Below are 27,825 nucleotides of genomic sequence, written 5' to 3' on the forward strand. Positions count from 1 at the left end.
CAGAAGGCTTCCTCATGTCCGTCGCCATCTTGGATTCGGGGGCCTGGAGGAAGGGAGTCCCCCGCAGCAGCGCTGCACATTGCGCTGCCGTGGGGGGCTCAGGGAAGCACGGAGGAAGCCCCCTCCCTGCCGATGCTTCCCTTTAACCCCCGGTACACCGTGATCATGTTTGATCGCGGTGTGCAAGGGGTTAACGTGTCGGGGGCGGTCCGTGACATTGTGCCGGGTGTCAGCTGTGATAATCAGCTGACACCCGGCCGCGATCAGCGGTGCTCACCACGTGGGCGCCGCTGATCGCGCCGACGTACTATCCCGTCCCCGGTCATACGGGCCCGGGTACCGTGGACGGGATAGTATGTCGGATGGCAGGAAGGGGTTAAAAATGCCCATGGGAGGCTCCCAAACGTGATTGGCTACTGAAAACCTATAAATATAGTGTTCTGACAGGCCATATTTGACAGGTTGCAGAGGTGCAAGTGCAGGTTGTAGAGGAGGAGTTTTTGATGCAATGAAAATACACAGCATTAAAAACTCACCAAAAACTCAATGTGGACACACAATCTAATGGTGTGAAAATGTGAAGAGCAATTGCTATGAGTAGACATTATTCTACAGTGATTTTAGATAGTGAATGTATGATGTGATAAAGTCAATATTAGTATAGAAAGCATCTATCCCCAGCAGTACCACACACAATGAATAGAGCCGCTGTGATTATGCATGCCCTTCAGACCATTCTAAAAGGGCATTAGAGAGCTCCATTCTGGGGATCAGTGCTGTCCCAGTGGTGGTACCCTCAGCAATCTGCTAGTTACCCTCCTATTAACTATCAAAATGATAGGTGATAAATTATGTAGATAATGCTTTGTGTGGAAAAAAATGAATGTTATAACTTGTCAAAGTATGGAAAGTCAGCCTTATTTATAAGGATTGTCACAGGATTCCTAACTCATCTGTATTTTTACACAATCTCAATATCCATTGTTTCTGTGAATTGACGCATTCTAGATATGAATTAAGTGATAACGCTCTGGTTCGCTTGTAGCTTAGCTTCCACAAAGACCGGTATTCATTGGCAGAGGAAAAAAGTAAGTGTAAACTGATACGTCAACTCTGCCCACGTTTTATAGCTTTGTTTTTGCTGAAATGCTGCCAATATCAGTCTTCATATTGCATGTTCCCTGGCAAACCTAAGCACTTTGGAATTTACCCAAGCCTGTGAAGCAACCAAGGTAATGTAACCTGAATTTTAGGATACTGCTAACATCAAAAAAGGTAAGCCGTGTTACAGACACAGGGGTTAGACGTTTTAAATCAAATATTTCAGTCTTATTTTTACATATAATTTATGTATTAGCAATGCAAATTACAATATGTGTTCAGAAATAAAACATTTGTTTTAAGTTTTCAACTGGGAAAGTTAAAGGGATTTTCCCATGAACAAAAGTGAATTTTAATCAATAGATCTTGGAATAATAATAATTTCCAATTTTTTGTGTTTAAATAAAATGTTCCTGTGCCGAGAGAATCTTATAAATGTGTCCCCGCTGTGCGATGGCTGTGTCTGACCGTACAGGAACATGGTCTGATCATACCACAGCTTATTATTCCAAGATCTATTGATTAAAATTAATTTTTTTCACGGGACAACAAGAGTTTTTGCTACACAAATGTTATGAATTTTTAATCAGACATGACATTAGTGCATTTTGCACAATTTAGGAATGGTGTGAGACTAGATGATCCCTTATAATTCTCTGGCAGCCAAAAACTACATTAGGCCACATTTCACCAAAGAGTTTTTGATGCTTCAAAATATATGCACCTATTATTCAAATTAGATTACTTGCGTTATTTTACCATGTGTTTTTATTGTGTATTTGTTTTCGACACTGCATTTTTGTCTCTTTTTGGTGCTTAGTCATGCTTTAAATAAAGCTGCTTTGTTTTTTATACTTGCTGGTATTTGGCTTTGAAAAAACTTTATTAATTTAATTAGGGGTGGATTACATGCGGTTTTTATGTGTTTCCGCATTGAAAACGCACTAAAAACGCATGTATGTTTTGTTGCCTGTTGATTTTAAGCACCTACTGTAAGTCTATGGGAAAAATTCACACATAAAACTCGTCACACCCGCAAGAGAAATTGATATGTTGCAGATTTGAAACACGCACCACAGGTCAATTTACACTGAATAAAAAAACACAGTGGGCAGAAGATTTCTATAATAATAAAAATCTTTATTTTATAAAGCTCTGAAATATTCCGCAGCGCTTAGCAATTCAACAGTTCATATACAACAATCATAACAAAGTTAACGATAATACAATTTTTAATGCAAAGATATTGACTAGGATTGAGCGAATAGCTTCGGATCCAGTGGGTCGCAAACCGAGACTGAGGTCACAAAAGAGTCTTTACTCAAACAGCAGATAAAGTAGAACTTAGTATGTGGAGGAAACAGATTGGATACCCTTATACAGTACACTCACTCAGCCGGAGCTGAAATCAATATGCCAATTCAAGGTTCCCTGAAGAGTGTATTACACAGGGCTTTGAAATAAATTTACCTATCAGAAAGGTAAATTCAGGTACTCAGAGAACAGGTGTAAATCGAATGTAGTGATATCAAGGGACCCCCTGGGATAGCACACTGAGTATAACCTATACAAACCTACAATAAATAACAATACATATAAGTATAATACAAAGGTCCTTAAGTGCTTCAACTAGGGATACCCAGGTATTTATGACTATGGTACCGTTAACCTGAGGTGAGTCTCCACTCATGCAGAAAGACTGCAACGGCTGCAGCCAGTCAAAAATCTTCGGCGCCTATCAGTTGCAGCATCACAAGGCTCCTCATTTTGTTGGCTGGTGCTGAACCCAAACGCCAGGGACTTATAGTTCTGTAGCCTCAAGATGCCGTCTCTCCTCCTGTAGTCCTCACAAATTCTAGAAGCAATATGCCTGTTTCTGCATAAAATGTCTGTCCAATATTGCTTCTCAGCTCATCACAACAGGGACTTCACAGAGCTCCACAGTCACACAGCTCTCAGGAACGCTCTGCCTCTATTCCACAGCAAGGTCTCAGGCACCCACGTACACAGTCTCTTACAGCGTTCAATCTCTTTGCTTCTCACAATCTGCTCCACACACAGTGTCTCTCCGTGCAGTCTCTCTTCTCTTCAGTAAGCTTCCCTTACAGCTCTAGATAGCTGACACTGGGCCCTACCCCCCAGCACACACAGACTCCCAGGCACTCGCAGCACCTGCTCTTAGCTGCAGCAGGCAAGCACCACAGGGTCCTAGTGCTTTCCTGGTGTAATCACAGTTCACCCGCTTACAGACCTAATGAAAAAAAGAAGAATTAGCTGGGTAGAAAAGCAAAATGAGCAATTGTAAGTACACAATGCTATATAAAATAATGACTACAATATATTAGGAGGATAAAAATATTAACGGGAGTGCTTCTTTAATATGGACAGCACACGGAATGCACACTGATGTCATTCGTATGCTGCTCATGTTTTACATGGAACCATAGACTATTATTGGCACTTTTCATATATGATACAGGAGAATAATGGACATGTCTCTGTGAAAAAAACACAGACATGTGAATCGCACCATGTTTTAAAAATGGTTCTGTCTGTGAAAAAAACAGAACATGTATGTGCAACATGGATGTCTGAATGAGGCCTTACAGTACCAAAACAGGAGCACAGTGAAGCAAGTCTCAGTATATAGATACTGCACAGTCCCTGGGCTGGAGGAGCTAATAGGACAGTGTCACAGAGCTGCACATCCCTGCCCCTTCCCCCGACCCTGCCAATCAGGTCCAGACACAGATGAGGGATCACAGCATACTTTAATTTTAGGACCCTGAAGCCTTGTCCTGCGCTGCCTTTAGTACACAGGTAGTAAGGGAGTATTCTATCATGGATATGGGAGGAGCCGGATATCTACACCAGAGCTCCAGTCCTATATCATCATGTGAAGCAGCATTTGTGCAGAGCTGCTGACCATCATTCTGTCCATCAGCACTGCACTTTCTTTTTCTCCCTGCCTGTCAAGGCAAGAGACAAAAGAGGGAATTAATATATAGATATTATATCAGCAGTAGGTGGCACCACCCTCTCATGGTCTTTTGGTCTTTGGTCTTATTAAGCTTCATTACCATGGGACTTTACCTTTAAGGAGTTGACTGCCACTTTTATATTAATGACCTATGCTTAAGAGATGTTATCAGTATAAGATTGAGGAGGTGCAAGGTGTTGGACAACTATTAATCAGCTGTGTATAGCTCTGGCAACTACTAACAGCGTATGGCGCTGCAATGTTCTGCTTCACACACCATTTACATCCGGATGTCGAAGATGATAACAGCTGTTCGGTGGTGGGCACAAGGTGTCGGACAACCAGTGATCTTATATTGATGATCAATCCTGAGGATGAATACAGAATACATTAAATCTATGGTGTTTCCCTAGTTTCTCTTGAGAAATCCATGTTGGCTCATTTCTAATGTGCTATAAATAAGAGCATCACTGTTTATATGCATTTTGTGATATTTTTTAAGACATTTTTGGAGACCCTCTGTTAGGAGTCGGATTTCTGCGTTTACTCAGTAGGGATCCAGATCCTCACATTCTGCACTCTCCTCCTATTTGTCCACTGCAGAGGAGATTGCAGAGGAGATTGCCTTGCAGCAAATCTCTCCTGGGGCAAAGTCCTTCTGTCCTCTTACTGGGCATGCTCATGGGATGATCTCCCATTGGAGATCGGGAGTCATGTGCTCAGGTCCTGCTCCAGTTCTCATTGGTTCATCTCAGAGATCTGGAAGCGTGCAGAAGGTCCCGGCTGCTATAAAAGGCGCGCATGGCTGTTCCGCCATGCGCTAGTATAGACTTACTTGCTGCTGTGTGCATGAAGACGGATGCATGATTCTGGTGACTGACTCATTTGAAACCCCTTCCCTCTGATATTACGCATGTGGATAGGGACTGAGTAAGAATTAGCGCCAGCTCTCCTCTGCTGCAACATCCACAGCTGCTAGCATCCGACATTGCGCTTGCGCCTTGTCCTTGTCGTTTAGCGGCAGTGTCCACGCCGCGCTGCAGTAGCAGCCTCCATTGCATTCGCAGTTGCATACGGTAGGTCTAGACGGACGTAGTGCCGCCGTCTTGGGCTACTCCTGTGACTGCATACCGTGTGTGCGTTTTTTACTGAGTACTGTGACTACAACAGGCTCGGTCATTTGTGTTTGTACTCTTGGGCATCTCTGTGAGTTAACTGTGATTGCTCTGCGCACCTGGGTGAAGTTTAACCCTGTGTGCAGTTCCGCTATATTGCTCCTGCCACCACTTAGCAGCAGTTATATCACCTACTGCACGGTGGACCCCGAGCGGCGAAACACACTTTATTATTATTTTTATTTAGTGCGTTCCAACGTTCCTAACGTCCATCTTATGGTTAAATTAATTTTCTGTTGAATGAATGTGATATAAACATAGTTGATAATAACATATTAACCTGTCTTAACATTATTTACTTGTATAGGAGGATCATTCAACATGTTGTTTCTGACAAATGTGGAAATCACGTTAGCATTAGTGACATTTTTTATTGTCCTTTTAATAACAAAGAAAATCTGGAGAAAAAGAAAGCTTCCTCCTGGTCCTTGGGGACTACCGATTCTGGGCAACATATTACAAATCGAAGAACTTCCTCACATGACATTCTTTAAAATGAAGGAGAAGTATGGAGATGTATTTCTTGTAAAGCTAGGCTCGGTGCCAGTGGTGGTAGTGAGTGGATTGGAGACCGTCAAAAAGGTTTTACTAAAACAAGGAGAGCAGTTCGCTGGTCGTCCAAAACTTTACACTTTCAGCTTGATTAATGACGGAACAAGTTTGGCATTCTCAGAAAATTTTGGAGCTGCTTGGAAACTCCATAAAAAGATCGCTAAGACGTCGTTAAGAGAATTTTCAAAATCATCAAGATCTTCATCTTCCCAGAATCTTTTTGAAGAGTTTGTATCTGCAGAATCTGCAGCCCTCGTGGAAACACTGCTTATGAATTCTGAGAAGGGCTTCTTTGATCCATCAGAGAATATCACATATGCTGCAGCCAGTGTTGTCTGTGCTTTATGTTATGGAAAGCGCTACAGTCATGATGATGAAGAGTTTCTTGGAGTCATCCAAATAAATGATGAAGTACACAAGGCCTCAGGTTCTGCTGCCCCAGCAGACTTTATTCCCATATTACGTTTCTTTCCATTGCCCGGAATAAAAGCACTTCTGCAAGCAATTAAAGTATTTAACAACTTTACTAAAAGACGTGTAAAAGAACATTATGAGACATATGACAAGGTTTGTAATAATCATACACCAATTATTCTTATCATGTTTTTATATTGCTTTAGTTAATTAGACTGCTGTGTCTATAGTAGTAATGACATTTAAATTTCATAGTCAATGATTGCAAACATCTTACTACAGAGTGCTGTTGTATTCTTTGTAAATCAAATAGTTTGTCATGTGAAGAGTAACCGTCATTATAATTTTTATTTCAGAAATCAATAGAACACAAGGAAATAAGAAACTCTAATATATCTTATCAGATCAATCTGTTTCTTTCTTTGTTAGGACTGAGACTTCATTCTCAATTCGGGTGAATTCTGTATTCATATGTCATTTTTTGCCAGAGTTGTAAAGTTCTAAGAGCTTTTTACCAGATTTAGAATTTGTTTTTTTAGTCAGTAGATGTCTCAAAGGTCAGACATAACGCCATAACGGTTTCAGATAGTAACACACTTTTAACCCCTTAACGACTTATGATGTACTATAACTGTCATAAGGCATCTCCCTGTCTTTAATGTGGGCTTGCATGCCGGTAGATAACAGCTGAAGTATTCAGCCATTCTCTTCCTCTAAGCTGCGGTGGCGAAAAGCACCTCCTGTGGCTGTCAACCTGTTAAATGCCGCTGTCAACCTTTGACATCGGCGTTAACAGCGTGCTTCCAGTGGGGTGCACCATTCTATCCCCTCACTGGCGCGCCAATGACATGATCTTGGGATGCCGATGAATGAGGAACGTACACTCCAAAATGAGAGAATCACCCCAAATGCATCCAACTGAACTTTTTTTCTGTTTTCTTAATATTGAATCTTCCAATAGGCTTAAGCAGGTAAAAGATACAAAGTGAGTGTTCATGATCTCCGTTCTATGCATAAAGGATAGGTTGCATTTTCATTTTTTTAAACTTTGCTAAACTAAATGCTGAACAGCTTTATTGTAAAACTTGACATACTTTTCTGTGTTTGCATTAACTTTTTTTATTTACTACAGGATCACATAAGAGATATCACTGATGCGTTATTTTACTGGTGCGGCCGGAGACAGTTAGATGACAAGTTATCTGCTTTGTCAGATGCTCAGATTCTATCCACTGTGAATGATATCTTTGGAGCAGGTAAACAATTGTAATTCAGCTCATGTCTTTTACCAGATATTTAGAATGTAATCACTTATTTGGTTGCAAAGTGTGTAAAAAAAGAAACATTGCCTCAAGGCCATTTTATGGGGTCTGATAATTGATCAGAAAAATTCTCATTTCCGATTATCACCTGGCATAAACATGACGAAAGAGCAAAACATTTGTTCATCCCAGAGAGAAGGTATTGTGTGCTTTACTCCACTCCATCCAAAAGTTGGCATTGTGCTTGGTTATTTAAGGCTTACATAAATTGCTTGGCCATGGAAACTCATGCCATGTAATTCCAGGGCTGGCCATGACCATAGTCAAAGATTAGAGTAGTCCAACATCAACCTCTTTTCTCAGTGCCACTCTAGGTAGTTGACAGGTGAACACATAAGGGTGAGACCTGTCATTCAACTGAGCAGTGACCCATATTTTCACAACTGTTTGTACATGCAGACTGTATAACTGTGGGGGGGATATTATACATATGTAACAATGGAACTGAGCAAACAGAACAAGGCCTGGGGATTTAATGCATCTAACGGTGATCCAAAGATGCATTGAGGACCAGATGAGCAGTGATGAGGAGTGATTGGGCCTGTGAGATGAGTTTAAGGATTTGTTTTTACATTTTGATGGCCTCTTGTGGTTCAGAAAAATGGAATCCAGCTGCTGCCATTTTGCGTAATCTCTGTAAAAGTGAAAAACAAAAAAAAATCTGCAATTTGGAGATTGTGTAATTTTGGAAAATCTGAGTAGAATTTAATTCCACTCTAATTTATTTGCTTATCTCTAGTGAAGACTTAAGGTGGAGGACCTCCAGAGCAATATGCTCCTCCCTCTTTATAATTAAGCTTGGGATGATTAATTACAAGTAGAGATGGCAGGACTTGAACAGTAAAGTTCGGCGTCCGTACCGAACACCTACTGTTCAGCCATAGACACTGAGCACGGATTTTACCAGGAAGTCCATGTTACTGTTCGGTTCGGCCCCCGAACACCAGGTGTTTGTCACGCTGTCAAGTGCATGCCCCTAGCTGTCAGTTTTGCCTGGCTGGGTTTCAAAAATACAGGGGAACCCATGCCAGTTTTTCTTTTTAATTTTTTATTTAGAGCGCAGGTGCTAGCTGATGAATACTCCCATCAGCTGCCGCCTGCTCTCACTGTTATTAGCGACAGCAGGCGTTGGCTGATGAGAGCAGTAGTCCCATCAGCTGACACCAGTGACCGAAGGTAAGCTTTTTACCTTCTATTACAGCTGCAAGATCATACTGTCATTTAAAAGCTTTGGAACCACGGCTGTCTGACCCGCGGTAATGGTTTTACCACTGATCAGAAGCAGTGTTTGCCACGCTGTCATCCACATGACAGCGTGGCAAACACTGGATATTTGGGCACCCATTCAAGTTAATGGGGTATGGGTCCGAGTGCTGTTCTGATATCAAAACCCATACTTTTTTTAACTGTTTGATTGAAACCACTGGACACGAGAATCCAGGGGTCCGTCAATCTCTAATTACAATCAAAATAATTTTCACTATATTAAGTAAATATAATTCTCAGCACATAAAGAGCACAACATTTTTCTATGTGCATTCTCTGATGTGGAAATGTAATTGCATACTTCCCAACATTCACATTGAAAAAGCTCTAAATAACTCTATATAATTATCACAACATAGAGTACATCGTGCGTATGTAGCTACTTGTGTATTCAAATATACTTAAAGGGGTTTTCCCATGAACAATGTTCATTTTAATCAATACATCTTGGAATAATAACAATTTCCACAATTAGATGTGCTGAGATAATCATATAAATTTGCCCCTGCTATCTACTGTGTAATGACCGTGTCTGACAGTACAGGAACATGGTCTGATCATACCACAGTTCCTGGGCAGGGGAGGAAGCAAAAATGTATACAGACATGACAGCACAAGATCACAAATAATTATTTTTTTGTGGTAAAACATTTTTTTAAAAAACAGGCAGTGAAATGTTTTATGTCACCAAAAGAATCAGCTGCGATCCTGTGCAGGAATGTCTGTAAAGTCTTTTACTTTCTCCCCTGCTCAGGAGCTGTGGTATGATCAGTCAATATCCCTGTATGGTCAGACACAACTATTACACAGTACACAGCAGGAGCACATTTAAAAGATTTTCTAAGCACATCCAGTTGTGGAAATTATTATTATTCCAAGATGTAGTGATTAAAATCAACTCTAAAATTAACTTTGTTTGAGAGAAATCCCCTTTAACCCCTTCCCGACCTTGGACGTATTCAGTACGTCATGGCTGGTAGGTACTTACCGACCTTGGACATACTGCCTACATCATCGCTAATGCGGACTGCGACAGCCGGTACAGTGATCACATAAGGGTGCCTACTGATTCCCAAAGCAGGGTACCTGGAGTTGTCTTTCCAGTGGGTGATGACGCCCCTGCAACTACGATCACTGTGATTGGATGTTCAATTCTGAATAGCCAATCACATCATTTTCAGTGTTTCAGGCAATGGCGTCATTTGTGTGGGGTTTCCACTGTTTAGGCACATCAGGGGCTCTCTAAATGCGACATTGCATCTGCTCTTAATTTCAGTCAATTTTACTTTAAAAAAATCAAGCAATGCTCCTTCCATTATGAGCCCTGTCGTTCACCCAGAGAGTGTATTTCACCTACATGTGTGGTATCGTTGTATTCTGCACAACAGTAAAAAAAATTTGGGGTTCGATTTTCTCATGTTACCCTTGCCAAATAAAAAAAAATGTGGCTAAAAGCACGTTTTTGTGGAAAGAATGTGATTTTTTGTTTTCTCGACTCAACAGTATAAATTTCTGTGAAGCACCTGGGGGGTTCAAGGTGCCCAACACACATCTTGATAAGTTCCTTAAGTGGTCTAGTTTGCAAAGTAGGGTCAATAGTGGGAGGTTTACACTGTTTAGGCACATCAGGGGGTCTCCAAACACGTCACAGCATCTGCTCTCAATTCCTGTTAATTTTGTGTTCCAAAAGGCAAATGTGCTCCTTCCCTTCCAAGCCTTGCCATGTTCACAGACAGTAGGCTTACCTCACATACGGGAAATCTGCATACTCAGGAAAAATTGCACAATTTTTTTGAAATGCTGCTGCAGTGCAGTATAGTGCAACTTCCACCAGGGGGTGCTGGTGAGGGAGGAGAGGTTGCACACACAGCGTAGCACCACCATGAAGCAGCACAGGCGCCACCAGGTGGCGAAAGAGTGGTCAGACGAGCCGAGTCAATAACTGTCAGGAAAAACAGGACCAGATGAAAAAGCAATACACATGGTCAAAAACAAGTCATAAGTCAGAGGGAGACGGGAGCAGAGATAACAGAGACATGAGACAATAAAACAGGTCAGAAGACAAGTCGGGTCACATACCAAGAGGTCGAAGCACAGGGAGCGAACACTAAGACAAATGGGGTGGCAGGAAAGGGAAGTAATGGGAGCAGAGGAAACAGGCAGAGGACAAAAACCGGTATCAAGGGGTCAGTTGCTCTAGCCTGGAAGCATGAACTATCACTGATGTTGGTCTGCAGGCTGCAGCAGCCTGAAATAGCTCCACAGATCCCTAAATGAGTCAATGAAGGTTAACCCCTTCATGATCAGACAACAAGAAACAAACCCCGGCCTGGATCATGAAATTTTTGCAGTCCATTTTCTCCTATTACCCTTGCGAAAATAAAAAAAATTGAGGCCAAAAGCACATTTTTGTGGAATTTTTTTTTATTTTCAACCTTAGAAATGTCTGTGAAGCAACTGGGAGTTCAAGATGCTCAGATTACATCTAGAGAAGTCCCTTGAGGAGTCTAGTTTCCAAAATGGGTTCATTTGTGAGGGGTTTCCACTGTTTTATTCACATCAGGGGCTCTCCAAACGCGACATGGCGTCTGCGCTTGATTACATCCAATTTTGTGTTCAAAAAGTCAAGCCATTCTCTTTTCCTTCTGAGCCCTGCTGAGCGCCCAAACAATGGATTTCCCCCACGTATTGGGTATCAGCAAACACAGGAGAAACTGCACAACAAATTTTTTAGCCCGCTTTCTCCTATTCCGCTTGTGAAATCAAAAAAATGGGGTTTAAAATTTTTGTGAAAAAAAGTTAAATGTTCATTATTTTCTTCCACATTCTATTAATTCCTGTAAACACTTGAAGGGTTAATAAACATTTTGAATGTACTTTTGAGCACCTTGTGTGGTGCAGTTTATAGAATTTTGGTAATTTCTGTCTTATAGACCCCTCAAAGTCACTTCAAATGTGATGTGGTTCCTAAAAAAATGGTTTTGTAATATTTTTTGGAAAAATGAGAAATCGCTGGTCAACTTTTATCCCTTATAACTTCCTAACAAAAAAATGATGTTTCAAAATTGTGCTGATGTAAAGTAGACATGTGGGAAACGTTATTTATTAATTATTTTGTGTGACAATCTCTCTGATTTAAGGGCATAAAAATAATGTGAAAAGTTTGAAAATAGCAAGTAATTTCAAAGAAATTCTGCCACTATCATGAAGTACAATACGTCAGTAAAAAAAACAATCCCAGAATTGGTGGCATCCGTTAAAGAGTTATTACCACAAAAAGTGACAATGGTCAGAATTGTAATATTTGGCCTGGTCATGAAGGTGAAACAGGCTTTGGTGGTAAAGAGGTTAAAGATTTCTCTTTATGAAGGGGGGATTCATCTTAATATGTTGCTTTTTTTCAGAAAAATATAAATTTACCATTGAAGTAAATTGAACTGTCACATCTCAGCATCATTATCATATTTTCATTATGATTTATTTCTATCACTTTTAGGTTATGACACTTTGTCTTCTGCTGTACGATGGTCATTCTTATATTTGATTAAATATCCAGAGGTCCAAGACAAAATTTATCAAGAGATAGGTAAATTGCATTTCATAATTTTCCTTACTGTATATGTGAAGCGCCCCAGGGGCCGTGGGTTATCCGGTACCGGGCTGGTGTCTTGAAGGGGAAGTGTCGCGGTGGCAGTGACCCGGTCCGTGGCCCCAAGCGTTCATGTAAAATTAAGAAAATTGAATAATAATAAAGTTTATGTGAATGAGTTTGTGACGCCACCTGTGGTATATGGTCAGAGGTGACCAGCGCTGCAGTGAAGTTCCTCTGGGAGAGATGGTATGATGCAGCAGAGGTGTAATAGCTCTCCACAGGCAGAGCTGTAGTCCCAGGGCAGTTGAGAGGAATTTAGAGATGATGATGTAGTGTGGAGCAAGAGCGGACACAGACTGTAGAGGGCCCCTGTGCAAGAAATTTTTTGGGCCCCCCAACCCTTCATAGGGCAACAAAGTTATTTGTTATTTGTTGTTATCTAATATTGAGGCTCTGCAGGACTGGATATAATATCTGTATAGAACTTAATGTAACCCCCCATAGAATATAATGCAGTCCCCCCATATAGTATAATGCAGCCCCTCCATAGAATATATGGCAACCCCCTCATAGAATATAATGCAGCCCCTTATATAGTATAATGTAGCCCCTCCATAGAATACAATGTAGCCCTCCTCATATAGTATAATGCAGCCCCCATAGAATATAATAAATATAATACAGCCCCCTATAGAATATAATGTTGCCCCAAATAGAATATAATACAGCCCACCTCCCCATAGAATATAATGTAGCCCCCCATATTATATAACACAGCCTCCCTTTATAGAATATAATGTAAAATGTACCCCCCATGGTATATAACACAGCCGCATAGTATATAGCCCAGCACCACATGGTATACAGCCCAGCCCACTATGGTATACAGCCCACCATGGTATATAGCCCACCATGGTATAATACAGCCCAGCATGGTATATAGCCCCCCTGAATGGCATAATACAGCCCAGCATGGTATAATACAGCCCAGCATGGTATATAGCCCCCCCAGCATGGCATAATACAGCCCAGCATGGTATATAGCCCCCCCAGCATGGTATATAGCCCCCCCAGCATGGTATATAGCCCCCCCAGCATGGCATGATACAGCCCAGCATGGTATAATACAGCCCAGCATGGTATCTAGCCCACCAGCATGGTATAATACAGCCCAGCATGGTATATAGCCCCCCAGCAATACAGCCCAGCATGGTATATAGCCCCCCAGCATGGTATAATACAGCCCAGCATGGTATATAGCCCCCCCCAGCATCGTATAATACAGTCCAGCATGGTATATAGCCCCCCCAGCATGGTATATAGCCCCCCAGCGTGGTATGATACAGCCCAGCATGGCATATAGCCCCCCCAGAATGGCCCCACAGTCCATTACTCACACTGATTTAAAAAAAAACAAAAAAAAAACAACACACTTCTCATCTTCTCCTCGTGCCTGCATTGCTCCCGGCTCCTGTCTCCTCTCCTGCACTGCCTGGTACACAGTGAGAGCGCGATGACATCATCGCGCACCCGCTGTGTCAGAGGCAGAGCGGGGAATGATGGGAGAGGGAGCGTCAGCTGACGCTCTCTCCTCCAGGCTCCATCATTGCCTCCTTCAATGCGGGGAGGGGGGTGGAGTCGGTGCTGGGGGCAGGCGCACCCCCCTGCCTCACAGGGGCCCCTTTGCCTCCCACAGCGCTGCTCTCCTCTTTGCACTACACATCACTAATTTGAATTTTGACATAATTAGCCATGTGGTGCTGGACGCAGGAGGGGCCCCCTCTCCCCCGGGGCCCCCGTGCAATTCACGGTCTGCATGGGCAGTAGGTCCACCCCTGGTGTGGAGTAAAGGATGTAGCAGTTCTGGGTTGATGACACAGGAAGAAAGCAGATAACGCAGTTGAATGCAGTTCCAATACTTTACTCACAGTTCTGTCTGCAGTACAGATGCCCGGTTCAGTGCTCTGTTCTCCAGGTGAGGGGTCCAGCCAACTTCCAAGTAAAATGAAGTATACCCTTCCAGCACTCCATGTCAGTATATACCTTCCTTGACCGTCTCCACAATGCTGCTTTCCACTTTCCTTCCTTTCCAGCACTTCACAGTCAGTGTCCCAGGCCAGCAGCTGTGAATCCTGTCAGACAACGGGTATAATCTGCTTCTTTGATACTATATAGCTGCCTTTCTGGTGAGAGTAACTGTGGTAGTTTTCTGTGGCCCATAAAGTGACCACAACTGTCAGCTTGCTAGTTGAGTTCGATGTACACTCCGCTAGGCTAGGGGCTGTGTCCCTTTTTTGACCTGGTTCCTTCCTCCACCTGACGTTGGTCAGCATGGAATGAGACCCATGGGGAGCACATTTTACCCGTGCCTCTGGAAGAACCACTTTCCCTTCAGGGAGCTTTCTGTCCAAGCAAATCCATCCAACAGCTTCTACTAGCAGGAGCTGCTCCAGACATGTCCTTCTCCTTCCCTCCCTCTGAGGGACTCACTTCCCATCCTACAATTCTCTCCCTCTTTTCCTACGCTCCGCCCAACTCCCAACACCCTTCATGTTCCAAGCAGGGGCTCTGCTATTCTATATATGTGTGGGATGCGGGTGTGTAATGTGGTCGGGTGTCTCCACCTTACCTGGTCGTGGGGTACCACACCTCTGGGTGAGGTGCAGTACCTCTGTGGAGACTGGACCCTCAGGGGCGCCATATATGTGTAATCTAAACTGTTCATGTTTGCAAAAAGGTTTCTGAGAAGTAAAAAATTCCAGAAGCAACATTATTTTGTCTGTGCTGTAGGGAAAATTTAAAACCTACAACAAGGGCTTTTTTGGGCTGTAATATTGGAGCTCTATTCCTTGAAAAGGCTATAATTTTTGAGTGAGTGGTGGAGGTCTGACTCTGAACTCCCCCATCAATTTGCTGACCGATATGAAAGTAGTAAACTAGAGAGCACCAGACCACCTTATTACTTACCAAGTCACAAAATATGCACAGGCGCTGAGAATTGCATGGCGCTGCGCATAGGTAAACTATGCTGGAGACCTTTTGATCATTGCAGTACCACTGACTGTTTTAAGTTGATTAGAGGGGATACGTGCCTGCTTTACTGTTACTTCTGAACGGCAAACCCTAGCGATCAGCATTTATGCAAATTTGTGTTATTCTATCTACGCTACTTTAAAATTTCAAATACATGTATTGATGATTTCTCTATTAATTGCAGATACTCTAATTGGAGCTGGTAGAGTTCCAACATTTGATGACCGACACAACCTACACTTTACAGAAGCGTTTATACATGAGGTCTTCAGGCATTCATCATTTTCTGCATTTACGCTACCACATTGGTAAATTTTCAAAAATTATTAACAAACTCTGTATATCACAGGCAGTCTTTCGGTTATTAACTAGATTCTGTAGGTTTGTTAATAACCTGAATTTGTATGTAAAAAAAAAAAGCTTATCTGATCGCTAACATCTCTGGTTGCTCCCATAATCGCTACTTGCCATCCATTCCTCTTTTTTACACCATAGCATGTTGCATTGTTGGACTTTTCACTATAGACCAGGACTTCAACATCACAATCTTATGATGCATAGTGACCTCCGGGACCGGGACATGGCCAAAAGTGCTGGCCTATAGGAAAGAGGACAGAGATGCGACACGTGTCGGTGGTAAGAAGAGGGAGGAACAGGTGATGAACAGTGAGCAGTAGGGCAGCGAGAGAGGTGAGCGATGAGTTGAGTATAGTTTTTTTTTTCAATATCCAAAGGTCCTAACTTGAGGTTTTGTATACATCGAATGTTCACAAATCAGAGACTGCCTGTATATACTTTTACATCTAGTGATTAGACAGTAGGGTAAATGTGATATTGCTCTACATCATAAGCAGAACCAAAAAAAGGAGCTGGCACATCTGTTGGTAAAAGTGCAATATGTAGGTGCACATTCATACTGTGACCATTTAACAGACAAAACCTTGGATAACAAAATGAGCCATTACCCTGCAGTAAATACGTAAAGCAATAGTAATAGTATATGTAAATAACATATGGTACTTAGTTGATCAAAAATGTGTAAAAGCCATCCCACCTTGACAAGGTATACCCAACCAGGATGGTACCTAACTCTTGTAGTTCACTTCATTATGTGTCAGAAGATCTCAAAACAGATGGTTGCAGAGCAGGACCTAGACCTGACTTTTCAGATTCAGACACCTTCCCATGAAAAGCTATAGCTATATATATATATAGCTATAGCTATAGCCAAGATGTACAGCACAAAGTGAGTTCCCACACCCCTGTATGTAATAAGTACAAAAAACTAAGGGTGCTTTTACATTGCATTCCGACACCCATTCGGTGGATTCGTCGAGGCTTACATCTGAACCCATTGCAAAATGGGATTTTGAATCATGTGCCAACGGGGCCTGTATTGTCAAGTCAACACTACTGTTTGGATACGACTTTAAAGAAGGCTACTACTTGTGATACAACGCAATTTTATTTCAAAATACAAAATTAAAGGAATAGTATGATTGCATAAACTTTTGTATATTTTAACATGCAAAGGTTAAGTATATATAGGGATTAAGTACTCGTACATATAAAGTTTAAGCACATATACTCATATCATCACCATGGAGTAATTTAACTTATTCACAACATGCGCCGTTCTAGTACTGCTCTGCAGGAGGTGACAGCTGACACCCCACAGCAACGCCCACTATCTGTTCTAGCACCGATCTTGGGCATTTAACCCCTCTGATACCACTGTCAGTAGTGACAGCGGCATAGAGAAGCATCGCGCAGGGAGGGAGCGTCCTGCACGTTTCCATCAGAACAACACACGTTGTCCAAATAATCTCTATGGAGACCTCTGACACCAAGATAACCATGGGGTCCTTCCATATACTACAGGTAAGGTGGGATGGGCATGCCTCATTAATTGTCTGTCAGATCACTGATCTGATGTTCTGCAGTGCAGAGTGTTTGAACAGCGATCTGATGTAAAATAGTAATGTAAAAAGTAAAAAAAAATTACAAAGTGTTAAATTATTTTTTTAAAAATCCCTAAATAAAGGAAAAAAGAGATAAATATTTTCCTATAAATACATTTATTTATGTAAATAAAAAAACAATAAAAGTGCACATATTTGGTATTGCTGCGTCCGTAACTACCCGCTCTATAAAACTGTCCCACTAGTTAACCCCTTCAGTGAACACCATAAAAAAGAGGAAAAAGCAATGCTTTACCATCATACTGCCAAACAGAAAGTGCAATAAAACGCGATCAAAAAGACGGATGTAAATAAAAATAGTACCACTGAAAACGGCATCTTGTCCCGCAAAAAACTTGCTGCAATACAGCTATATTAGCAGAAAAATAAAAAAGTTATAGCTCACAGAATAAAGCGATGCAAAAATATTTTTTTCTATAAAATAGTTTTTATTGTGTAAAAGCACCAAAACATAAAAAAGATATAAATGAGGTGTCTCTGTAATGATACTGACCCAAAGAATAAAGCTGCCTTATGACACGTGGAACGGTATAAAAAAAAGCAATTCCTGAATTGCTGGTTTTTGTTCATTCTGTCTCCCAAAAATCAGAATAGAAAGCAATCAAAAAGTGTCATGTGCCCGAAAATGGTACCAATAGAAACGTCAGTTCGTCCCGCAAAACAACAAACCCTCACATGACTCTGTAGGCAAAATATGAATATATTAAAGCTCTAAAAAAATGGTGACAAAAAAACTAGTTTTCACAATGAAAGGCGTCTTTTAGTGTGTGACAGCAGCCAAACATGAAAACCCGATATAAATCTGGTATTGCTGTATTCGCACCGACCCGAAGAATAAAGTCGTCTAATCACTAATACCGCATGAGGAATGGCATAAAAAAAATAAAGCCAATTCTTCACATGCTGTTAATTTTTTTATTTTGCCTCCCAAAGATCGCAGTAAGACTTGGTGCACATTTATCCTGCGCTCTGTGCTGAGTACTTACACCAGTGTTTCGGTGAAAATCTCTGAAATACGTGATTCAGACAGAACCTCTGTCTGAAGATTCCCTATAATGAGGCAGATTGAGGCACTGTGGATGCCGTCTAACCTGTGATCTGGCGGTGTCCGTCTTTTTAGGATTGCACAAAAGTGCCATCGGCCACAGTTTTGTGCACTTCTGAAAAGAAGGACACATCGTAACTTTGGCCAGATGGAGTCCAGAGTCCAGAGTAACTATGCTGCCTCACTATAGTGAATGGAACCATCGGGGGTTTCATCGGAATCACGTCACTCTGAGATTTAGATGGAAACCACTAAGTAAGTGGTCAGCTTAGAGTGCCGGATAACTGTAATCCCAAACGCTATGTAAAATGTTCCCAATAAAAGCTTTCACTCAATCCACAAAACAGCAAGTCCTCACTCAGATCTGTCATCTGTTAATGGAAATATAGGGGGCTACCACGTTACTGGTAGCACAAAGGCTCTGGAAAAACTAAATGGCTCCTCGCCCCCCAAAAGAAATTCAGCAAATTCTCTGCTCCCAAATTCAAATGCCCCCCTCCCTTCTGAGCCCCAGTGTTCCTAAACAACATTTAGCAGCCACATGTTTGGCATTTCTGTAGTGATGAGAGCCTGCCTAATTTACAGGTGCGTGTCTCCAGAAGAATGAGCTGGGCATAATGTATTGGTCACTACAACGGCAGTTTGCAATTTTCACTCAGCAACATCCACTACTGCCTGATTCTGGAAACCACCCATGGAGTCAAAATAGTCACTACATTGGTAGATGAATTCCCAAAGGATTATAATTTCCAAAATTGGGTAACTTGAGGGGGTTTCTGCTTTAGTAGCACTTATGGGCTATTTATACGGAATCCGCAAACTAGTTTAGGAAAATCTGCGTTCCTGGAGGCAAATATCGCTCTGTCCCTCCTGAGTCACTCCTTATGGCAAAGTAGTACAGTACTGTACAACCACATATGGGGTATTTCTATATTCAGCAGAAATTGTGGGACAAATTCTGGTGCCATTTTTATCCATTTGCCAGTATGAAAATGTAAAACTTGGGGCTGAAAGATAATCTTGGTGGTAAAAATGTAAATAATTTTATCTTCACTGCCCAATGGTATAAAAGTTTGTGATACACCTGTAGTGTCATTATAATCAATGCATCCCTAGATGAATTCATTGAGAGGTTTAATTGGGGTCACTTATGAGGGGCTCTGCTGTTATGGCACCTCAGGGGCTCTGCAAATTTGACATGGCACCCTCAAATCCGTACAGCAAAATCTGCACTGTTATATGGCGCTACCTCCCTTCTGAGCTTTGCACTATCCCTCAAAAGTTGTTTAAGACCACATATGGGGTATCGGTGAACTCAGGAGAAATTGCAAAACAATTTTTGAGGTCCCTTTTTTCTGTTACCTTTGTGAAAATACAACATTTGGAGCTAAAAAAGATTTTTGTGGGAAAAATGTGATTTTTTTTATTTTTGCGGCTTAGCTTTATAAACTTCTGTGAAGCACCTGGGAGTTCAAGGTGCTCAATACACATCTAGATAAGGTCCCAAAGGGGTCTAGTTTTAAAAATGGTGTCACTTGTGGGTGGTTTCCACTGTTTAGGCACATCAGGGGCTCTCCAAATGCGACACAGCATCCACTCTCAATTCCAGTTAATTTGGTGTTCCAAAAGGCAAATGGCGTCCGCTAATTATTCCATCAAATTTTGCATTCAAAAAATCAAATGCCGCTCCTTGCATTCCAAGTTCTGGCATGAGCCCAAACAGTAGTATGCCCCACATATGGAATATTGCTGTACTCAGGAGAAATTGCACAACAAATCGTATGGAGAAATTTCTCCTGCTACCCGTAAGAATATGCAAAATTTGGAGCTAAAAAAAGATTTTTTTTGGAAATGTGATTTTTTTTATTCCCACGGCTCTATGCTATAAACTTCTGTGAAGCACCTGTGGCTTCAAAGTGCTAATAAACATCTAGATAAGTTCCATAAGGGGTCTACTTTCCAAAATGGTGTCACATGTGGGAGGTTTACACTGTTTAGGCACATCAAGGGCTCTTCAAATGCAACATGGTGTCCGCTAATTATTCCATCAAATTTTGTATTCCAAAAGTCAATTGGTGCTCCTTCCCTTCCAAGCCCTGCCGTGTTCTCAAACAGTAGATTTCCCCCACATATGGTGTATCAGCATGCTCAGAAAAGTTACACAACAAAATGCATTGTCCATTTTCTCCTGTTACCCTTGCAAAAGTAAAAAAAAAAATAGGTCTTTAAAGGAAGATTTTTGTGAAAGAAAGGTAAATGTTTATTTTTTCCTTACACATTCCAAAAATTCCTGTGAAGCACCTGAAGGGTTAATAAACTTCTTGAATATTTTGAGAACCTTGAGGGGTGCCGTTTTTAGAATGGTGTCATTTTTGAGCGTTTTCTATCATATAGGCCCCTTAAAGTCACCTCAAGTGTGAGGTGGTCCCTAAAAAAAAGTTTAGCAAATTTTGTTCTAAAAATGAGAAATCGCTGGTCAACTTTTAACCCTTATAACTTCCTAACAAAAAAATATATTTCTCAAATTGTGCTGATGTAAAGTAGACATGTGGGAAATGTTATTTTTTAACCATTTTGTGCAATATGACTCTCTGCTTTAAGGGCATAAAAATTAAAAATTTGACAATTGCGAAATTTTCTAAATTTTCGCCAGATTTCCATTTTTTTCACAAATAAACACAAGTCATATCAAAGAAATTTTACCACTATCACAAAATACAATATGTCACAAGAAAACCTTTTCAGAATCCCGGGATCCGTTGAAGCGTTCCAGAGGTATGACCTCTTAAAGTGACAATGGTCAGAATGATAAAAATTGGCCTGATCAGGAAGGTGAGAACAAGCTTCGGAGTGAAGGGGTTAACAAAGATTTGTTGAAAGTAGGAGTAGGAGAAATCAGATACTGTGGTCTTCTGGCTATTCTTTGTCATGGTATACCAGTGACATCCTGTTTGGAATATGTTTGGTGCAACAACTCCATTCCTGTCTATGTGTGTTTAGTTGCTAGATTTGTATGCTGTTTCTTAAAGTTAGAACAAAAAAAACTCCCAGAGTCTTCCACAGGGATAGCATGTGACTGTTTTTCCTGCTTTTTCTGTCTGTGTATGAGAGAAGCAGCCTGCTGTAGATGCTGCACAGATAGAGACACACAAATGATTTATTCCTGATCTATTAAGCTTATCATATATTGCTTCTGATTGTTCCTGAATAAAGAAGCTTTGATGTCACACGCTTGGAGAGTATCCTGAATAATCTGTTGCCAACAGGTTATGGGCCCAGAGTGACGCAGAACCCCAGAGTAACACAGTAACAGAAGCCCAGAGAAAAAGCAGCACAGAGCAACAGAGAAGATGTCCACTAGCAGCAATCCTGTCAAGTAGAGATGAGCGACTTTGCCTTTTTTTGGGTCGTCGGGTTTCACGAAACCCGACTTTCGCAAAAGTCGGGTCGAACGAAATCAGCCGATTATTGTGAAAAGTGGAAGTCCGACTGAAACACGAAACCCAATGTAAGTCAATGGGGAAGAAAAGTCGGCAGTGAGTGGAGGACAGGAAACACTCCTAGAGTGCCCATTTTAATGCCAAAAACATCAATTCTTATTCCTTAAGCTTGTCAACCTTAATTTACTTTATAATAATAGTTAGGCATTGAAAACTGGGGGTTATTTGGCTAAAGTTGTGGGGGGGGGTAGTGCTGGCTCCAGATTTTTGTGGGCCCAGGGCCAAAGAGTATCACTGGGCTCCTTTAATACATGACACAATTCATGATCCTTTGATAGGGCAGAGAAATAGCAGTACTTTACAATGAAAAATTCTTACATCACATGACTGATATCCATTTTAAATTCTCCAATAGCTCCAAAAACAGACAGTATATTCCTCCATACAGTATTATGGCCACCGCATAGTGCCTAAATAAAGGAAAAAAGAGATAAATATTTTCCTATAAATACATTTATTTATGTAAATAAAAAAACAATAAAAGTGCACATATTTGGTATTGCTGCGTCCGTAACTACCCGCTCTATAAAACTGTCCCACTAGTTAACCCCTTCAGTGAACACCATAAAAAAGAGGAAAAAGCAATGCTTTACCATCATACTGCCAAACAGAAAGTGCAATAAAACGCGATCAAAAAGACGGATGTAAATAAAAATAGTACCACTGAAAACGGCATCTTGTCCCGCAAAAAACTTGCTGCATCATACTGCCAAACAGAAAGTGCAATAAAATGCGATCAAAAAGACGGATGTAAATAAAAATAGTACCACTGAAAACGGCATCTTGTCCCGCAAAAAACTTGCTGCAATACAGCTATATTAGCAGAAAAATAAAAAAGTTATAGCTCACAGAATAAAGCGATGCAAAAATACTTTTTCTATAAAATAGTTTTTATTGTGTAAAAGCACCAAAACATAAAAAAGATATAAATGAGGTGTCTCTGTAATGATACTGACCCAAAGAATAAAGCTGCCTTATGACACGTGGAACGGTATAAAAAAAAGCAATTCCTGAATTGCTGGTTTTTGTTCATTCTGTCTCCCAAAAATCAGAATAGAAAGCAATCAAAAAGTGTCATGTGCCCGAAAATGGTACCAATAGAAACGTCAGTTCGTCCCGCAAAAAAACAAACCCTCACATGACTCTGTAGGCAAAATATGAATATATTAAAGCTCTAAAAAAATGGTGACAAAAAAACTAGTTTTCACAATGAAAGGCGTCTTTTAGTGTGTGACAGCAGACAAACATGAAAACCCGATATAAATCTGGTATTGCTGTATTCGCACCGACCCGAAGAATAAAGTCGTCTAATCACTAATACCGCATGAGGAATGGCATAAAAAAAATAAAGCCAATTCTTCACATGCTGTTAATTTTTTTATTTTGCTTCCCAAAGATCGCAGTAAGACTTGGTGCACATTTATCCTGCGCTCTGTGCTGAGTACTTACACCAGTGTTTCGGTGAAAATCTCTGAAATACGTGATTCAGACAGAACCTCTGTCTGAAGATTCCCTATAATGAGGCAGATTGAGGCACTGTGGATGCCGTCTAACCTGTGATCTGGCGGTGTCCGTCTTTTTAGGATTGCACAAAAGTGCCATCGGCCACAGTTTTGTGCACTTCTGAAAAGAAGGACACATCGTAACTTTGGCCAGATGGAGTCCAGAGTCCAGAGTAACTATGCTGCCTCACTATAGTGAATGGAACCATCGGGGGTTTCATCTGAATCACGTCACTCTGAGATTTAGATGGAAACCACTAAGTAAGTGGTCAGCTTAGAGCGCCGGATAACTGTAATCCCAAACGCTATGTAAAATGTTCCCAATAAAAGCTTTCACTCAATCCACAAAACAGCAAGTCCTCACTCAGATCTGTCATCTGTTAATGGAAATATAGGGGGCTACCACGTTACTGGTAGCACAAAGGCTCTGGAAAAACTAAATGGCTCCTCGCCCCCCAAAAGAAATTCAGCAAATTCTCTGCTCCCAAATTCAAATGCCCCCCTCCCTTCTGAGCCCCAGTGTTCCTAAACAACATTTAGCAGCCACATGTTTGGCATTTCTGTAGTGATGAGAGCCTGCCTAATTTACAGGTGCGTGTCTCCAGAAGAATGAGCTGGGCATAATGTATTGGTCACTACAACGGCAGTTTGCAATTTTCACTCAGCAACATCCACTACTGCCTGATTCTGGAAACCACCCATGGAGTCAAAATAGTCACTACATTGGTAGATGAATTCCCAAAGGATTATAATTTCCAAAATTGGGTAACTTGAGGGGGTTTCTGCTTTAGTAGCACTTATGGGCTATTTATACGGAATCCGCAAACTAGTTTAGGAAAATCTGCGTTCCTGGAGGCAAATATCGCTCTGTCCCTCCTGAGTCAATCCTTATGGCAAAGTAGAACAATACTGTACAACCACATATGGGGTATTTCTATATTCAGCAGAAATTGTGGGACAAATTCTGGTGCCATTTTTATCCATTTGCCAGTATGAAAATGTAAAACTTGGGGCTGAAAGATAATCTTGGTGGTAAAAATGTAAATAATTTTATCTTCACTGCCCAATGGTATAAAAGTTTGTGATACACCTGTAGTGTCATTATAATCAATGCATCCCTAGATGAATTCATTGAGAGGTTTAATTGGGGTCACTTATGAGGGGCTCTGCTGTTATGGCACCTCAGGGGCTCTGCAAATTTGACATGGCACCCTCAAATCCGTACAGCAAAATCTGCACTGTTATATGGCGCTACTTCCCTTCTGAGCTTTGCACTATCCCTCAAAAGTTGTTTAAGACCACATATGGGGTATCGGTGAACTCAGGAGAAATTGCAAAACAATTTTTGAGGTCCCTTTTTTCTGTTACCTTTGTGAAAATACAACATTTGGAGCTAAAAAAGATTTTTGTGGGAAAAATGTGATTTTTTTTATTTTTGCGGCTTAGCTTTATAAACTTCTGTGAAGCACCTGGGAGTTCAAGGTGCTCAATACACATCTAGATAAGGTCCCAAAGGGGTCTAGTTTTAAAAATGGTGTCACTTGTGGGTGGTTTCCACTGTTTAGGCACATCAGGGGCTCTCCAAATGCGACACAGCATCCACTCTCAATTCCAGTTAATTTGGTGTTCCAAAAGGCAAATGGCGTCCGCTAATTATTCCATCAAATTTTGCATTCAAAAAATCAAATGCCGCTCCTTGCATTCCAAGTTCTGGCATGAGCCCAAACAGTAGTATGCCCCACATATGGAATATTGCTGTACTCAGGAGAAATTGCACAACAAATCGTATGGAGAAATTTCTCCTGCTACCCGTAAGAATATGTAAAATTTGGAGCTAAAAAAAGATTTTTTTTTGGAAATGTGATTTTTTTTATTCCCACGGCTCTATGCTATAAACTTCTGTGAAGCACCTGTGGCTTCAAAGTGCTAATAAACATCTAGATAAGTTCCATAAGGGGTCTACTTTCCAAAATGGTGTGACATGTGGGGGGTTTACACTGTTTAGGCACATCAAGGGCTCTTCAAATGCAACATGGTGTCCGCTAATTATTCCATCAAATTTTGTATTCCAAAAGTCAATTGGTGCTCCTTCCCTTCCAAGCCCTGCCGTGTTCTCAAACAGTAGATTTCCCCCACATATGGTGTATCAGCATGCTCAGAAAAGTTACACAACAAAATGCATTGTCCATTTTCTCCTGTTACCCTTGCAAAAGTAAAAAAAAAAATAGGTCTTTAAAGGAAGATTTTTGTGAAAGAAAGGTAAATGTTTATTTTTTCCTTACACATTCCAAAAATTCCTGTGAAGCACCTGAAGGGTTAATAAACTTCTTGAATATTTTGAGAACCTTGAGGGGTGCCGTTTTTAGAATGGTGTCATTTTTGAGCGTTTTCTATCATATAGGCCCCTTAAAGTCACCTCAAGTGTGAGGTGGTCCCTAAAAAAAAGTTTAGCAAATTTTGTTCTAAAAATGAGAAATCGCTGGTCAACTTTTAACCCTTATAACTTCCTAACAAAAAAATATATTTCTCAAATTGTGCTGATGTAAAGTAGACATGTGGGAAATGTTATTTTTTAACCATTTTGTGCAATATGACTCTCTGCTTTAAGGGCATAAAAATTAAAAATTTGACAATTGCGAAATTTTCTAAATTTTCGCCAGATTTCCATTTTTTTCACAAATAAACACAAGTCATATCAAAGAAATTTTACCACTATCACAAAATACAATATGTCACAAGAAAACCTTTTCAGAATCCCGGGATCCGTTGAAGCGTTCCAGAGGTATGACCTCTTAAAGTGACAATGGTCAGAATGATAAAAATTGGCCTGATCAGGAAGGTGAGAACAAGCTTCGGAGTGAAGGGGTTAACAAAGATTTGTTGAAAGTAGGAGTAGGAGAAATCAGATACTGTGGTCTTCTGGCTATTCTTTGTCATGGTATACCAGTGACAGCCTGTTTGGAATATGTTTGGTGCAACAACTCCATTCCTGTCTATGTGTGTTTAGTTGCTAGATTTGTATGCTGTTTCTTAAAGTTAGAACAAAAAAAACTCCCAGAGTCTTCCACAGGGATAGCATGTGACTGTTTTTCCTGCTTTTTCTGTCTGTGTATGAGAGAAGCAGCCTGCTGTAGATGCTGCACAGATAGAGACACACAAATGATTTATTCCTGATCTATTAAGCTTATCATATATTGCTTCTGATTGTTCCTGAATAAAGAAGCTTTGATGTCACACGCTTGGAGAGTATCCTGAATAATCTGTTGCCAACAGGTTATGGGCCCAGAGTGACGCAGAACCCCAGAGTAACACAGTAACAGAAGCCCAGAGAAAAAGCAGCACAGAGCAACAGAGAAGATGTCCACTAGCAGCAATCCTGTCAAGTAGAGATGAGCGACTTTGCCTTTTTTTGGGTCGTCGGGTTTCACGAAACCCGACTTTCGCAAAAGTCGGGTCGAACGAAATCAGCCGATTATTGTGAAAAGTGGAAGTCCGACTGAAACACGAAACCCAATGTAAGTCAATGGGGAAGAAAAGTCGGCAGTGAGTGGAGGACAGGAAACACTCCTAGAGTGCCCATTTTAATGCCAAAAACATCAATTCTTATTCCTTAAGCTTGTCAACCTTAATTTACTTTATAATAATAGTTAGGCATTGAAAAATGGGGGTTATTTGGCTAAAGTTGTGGGGGGGGGGTAGTGCTGGCTCCAGATTTTTGTGGGCCCAGGGCCAAAGAGTATCACTGGGCTCCATTAATACATGACACAATTCATGATCCTTTGATAGGGCAGAGAAATAGCAGTACTTTACAATGAAAAATTCTTACATCACATGACTGATATCCATTTTAAATTCTCCAATAGCTCCAAAAACAGACAGTATATTCCTCCATACAGTATTATGGCCACCGCATAGTGCGCCATACAGAGTAATGAGGCCCATATATTTCTCCATACAGAATCATTGGTCCCATATAATGTTAGATACAGTATATGATGAGCTCCACATAATGCTACAGTATATGTTGTTCACCATGGATGAAGCTCCAGTGTCTTATGGGCCCAAATAATGCTCCATATACACTCACTGGCCACTTTATTAGGTACACCATGCTAGTAAGGGGTTGGACCCCCTTTTGCCTTCAGAACTGCCTCAATTCTTCGTGGCAGAGATTCAACAAGGTGCTGGAAGCATTCCTCAGAGATTTTGGACCATATTGACATGATGGCATCACACAGTTGGCGCAGATTTGTCGGCTGCACATCCCTGATGCGAATCTCCCGTTCCACCACATCCCAAAGATGCTCTATTGGATTGAGATCTGGTGACTGAGGAGGCCATTTGAGTACAGTAAACTCATT

General features: G+C 41.1%; 1 protein-coding gene across 2 annotated transcripts in view; it reads left to right on the forward strand.

The window, feature by feature from the left end:
* The first annotated feature begins 1,163 nt into the window (after window positions 1–1,163).
* The window catches only part of LOC141048291 (cytochrome P450 1A1-like), a 47,319-nt gene continuing 20,657 nt past the window's right edge, over window positions 1,164–27,825 (forward strand). Inside the window, exons 1-6 of one of the 2 annotated variants that reach the window (XM_073543743.1) lie at window positions 1,164–1,275; window positions 5,564–6,375; window positions 7,355–7,478; window positions 12,307–12,396; window positions 15,620–15,743; window positions 21,729–27,701. In XM_073543743.1, the coding sequence (XP_073399844.1) occupies window positions 5,578–6,375; window positions 7,355–7,478; window positions 12,307–12,396; window positions 15,620–15,743; window positions 21,729–21,936 (1,344 nt within the window). In that variant the 5' untranslated portion in view covers window positions 1,164–1,275; window positions 5,564–5,577 and the 3' untranslated portion in view covers window positions 21,937–27,701. Of the gene's footprint in view, window positions 1,276–5,563; window positions 6,376–7,354; window positions 7,479–12,306; window positions 12,397–15,619; window positions 15,744–21,728; window positions 27,702–27,825 lie in introns of those variants that run through there. The other variant, XM_073543742.1, reaches the window with a different exon arrangement.

Source organism: Dendrobates tinctorius, unplaced genomic scaffold (genome assembly GCF_039654945.1).
Source record: "Dendrobates tinctorius isolate UK_male_01 unplaced genomic scaffold, ASM3965494v1 ptg000134l, whole genome shotgun sequence".
Taxonomy (NCBI): domain Eukaryota; kingdom Metazoa; phylum Chordata; class Amphibia; order Anura; family Dendrobatidae; genus Dendrobates; species Dendrobates tinctorius.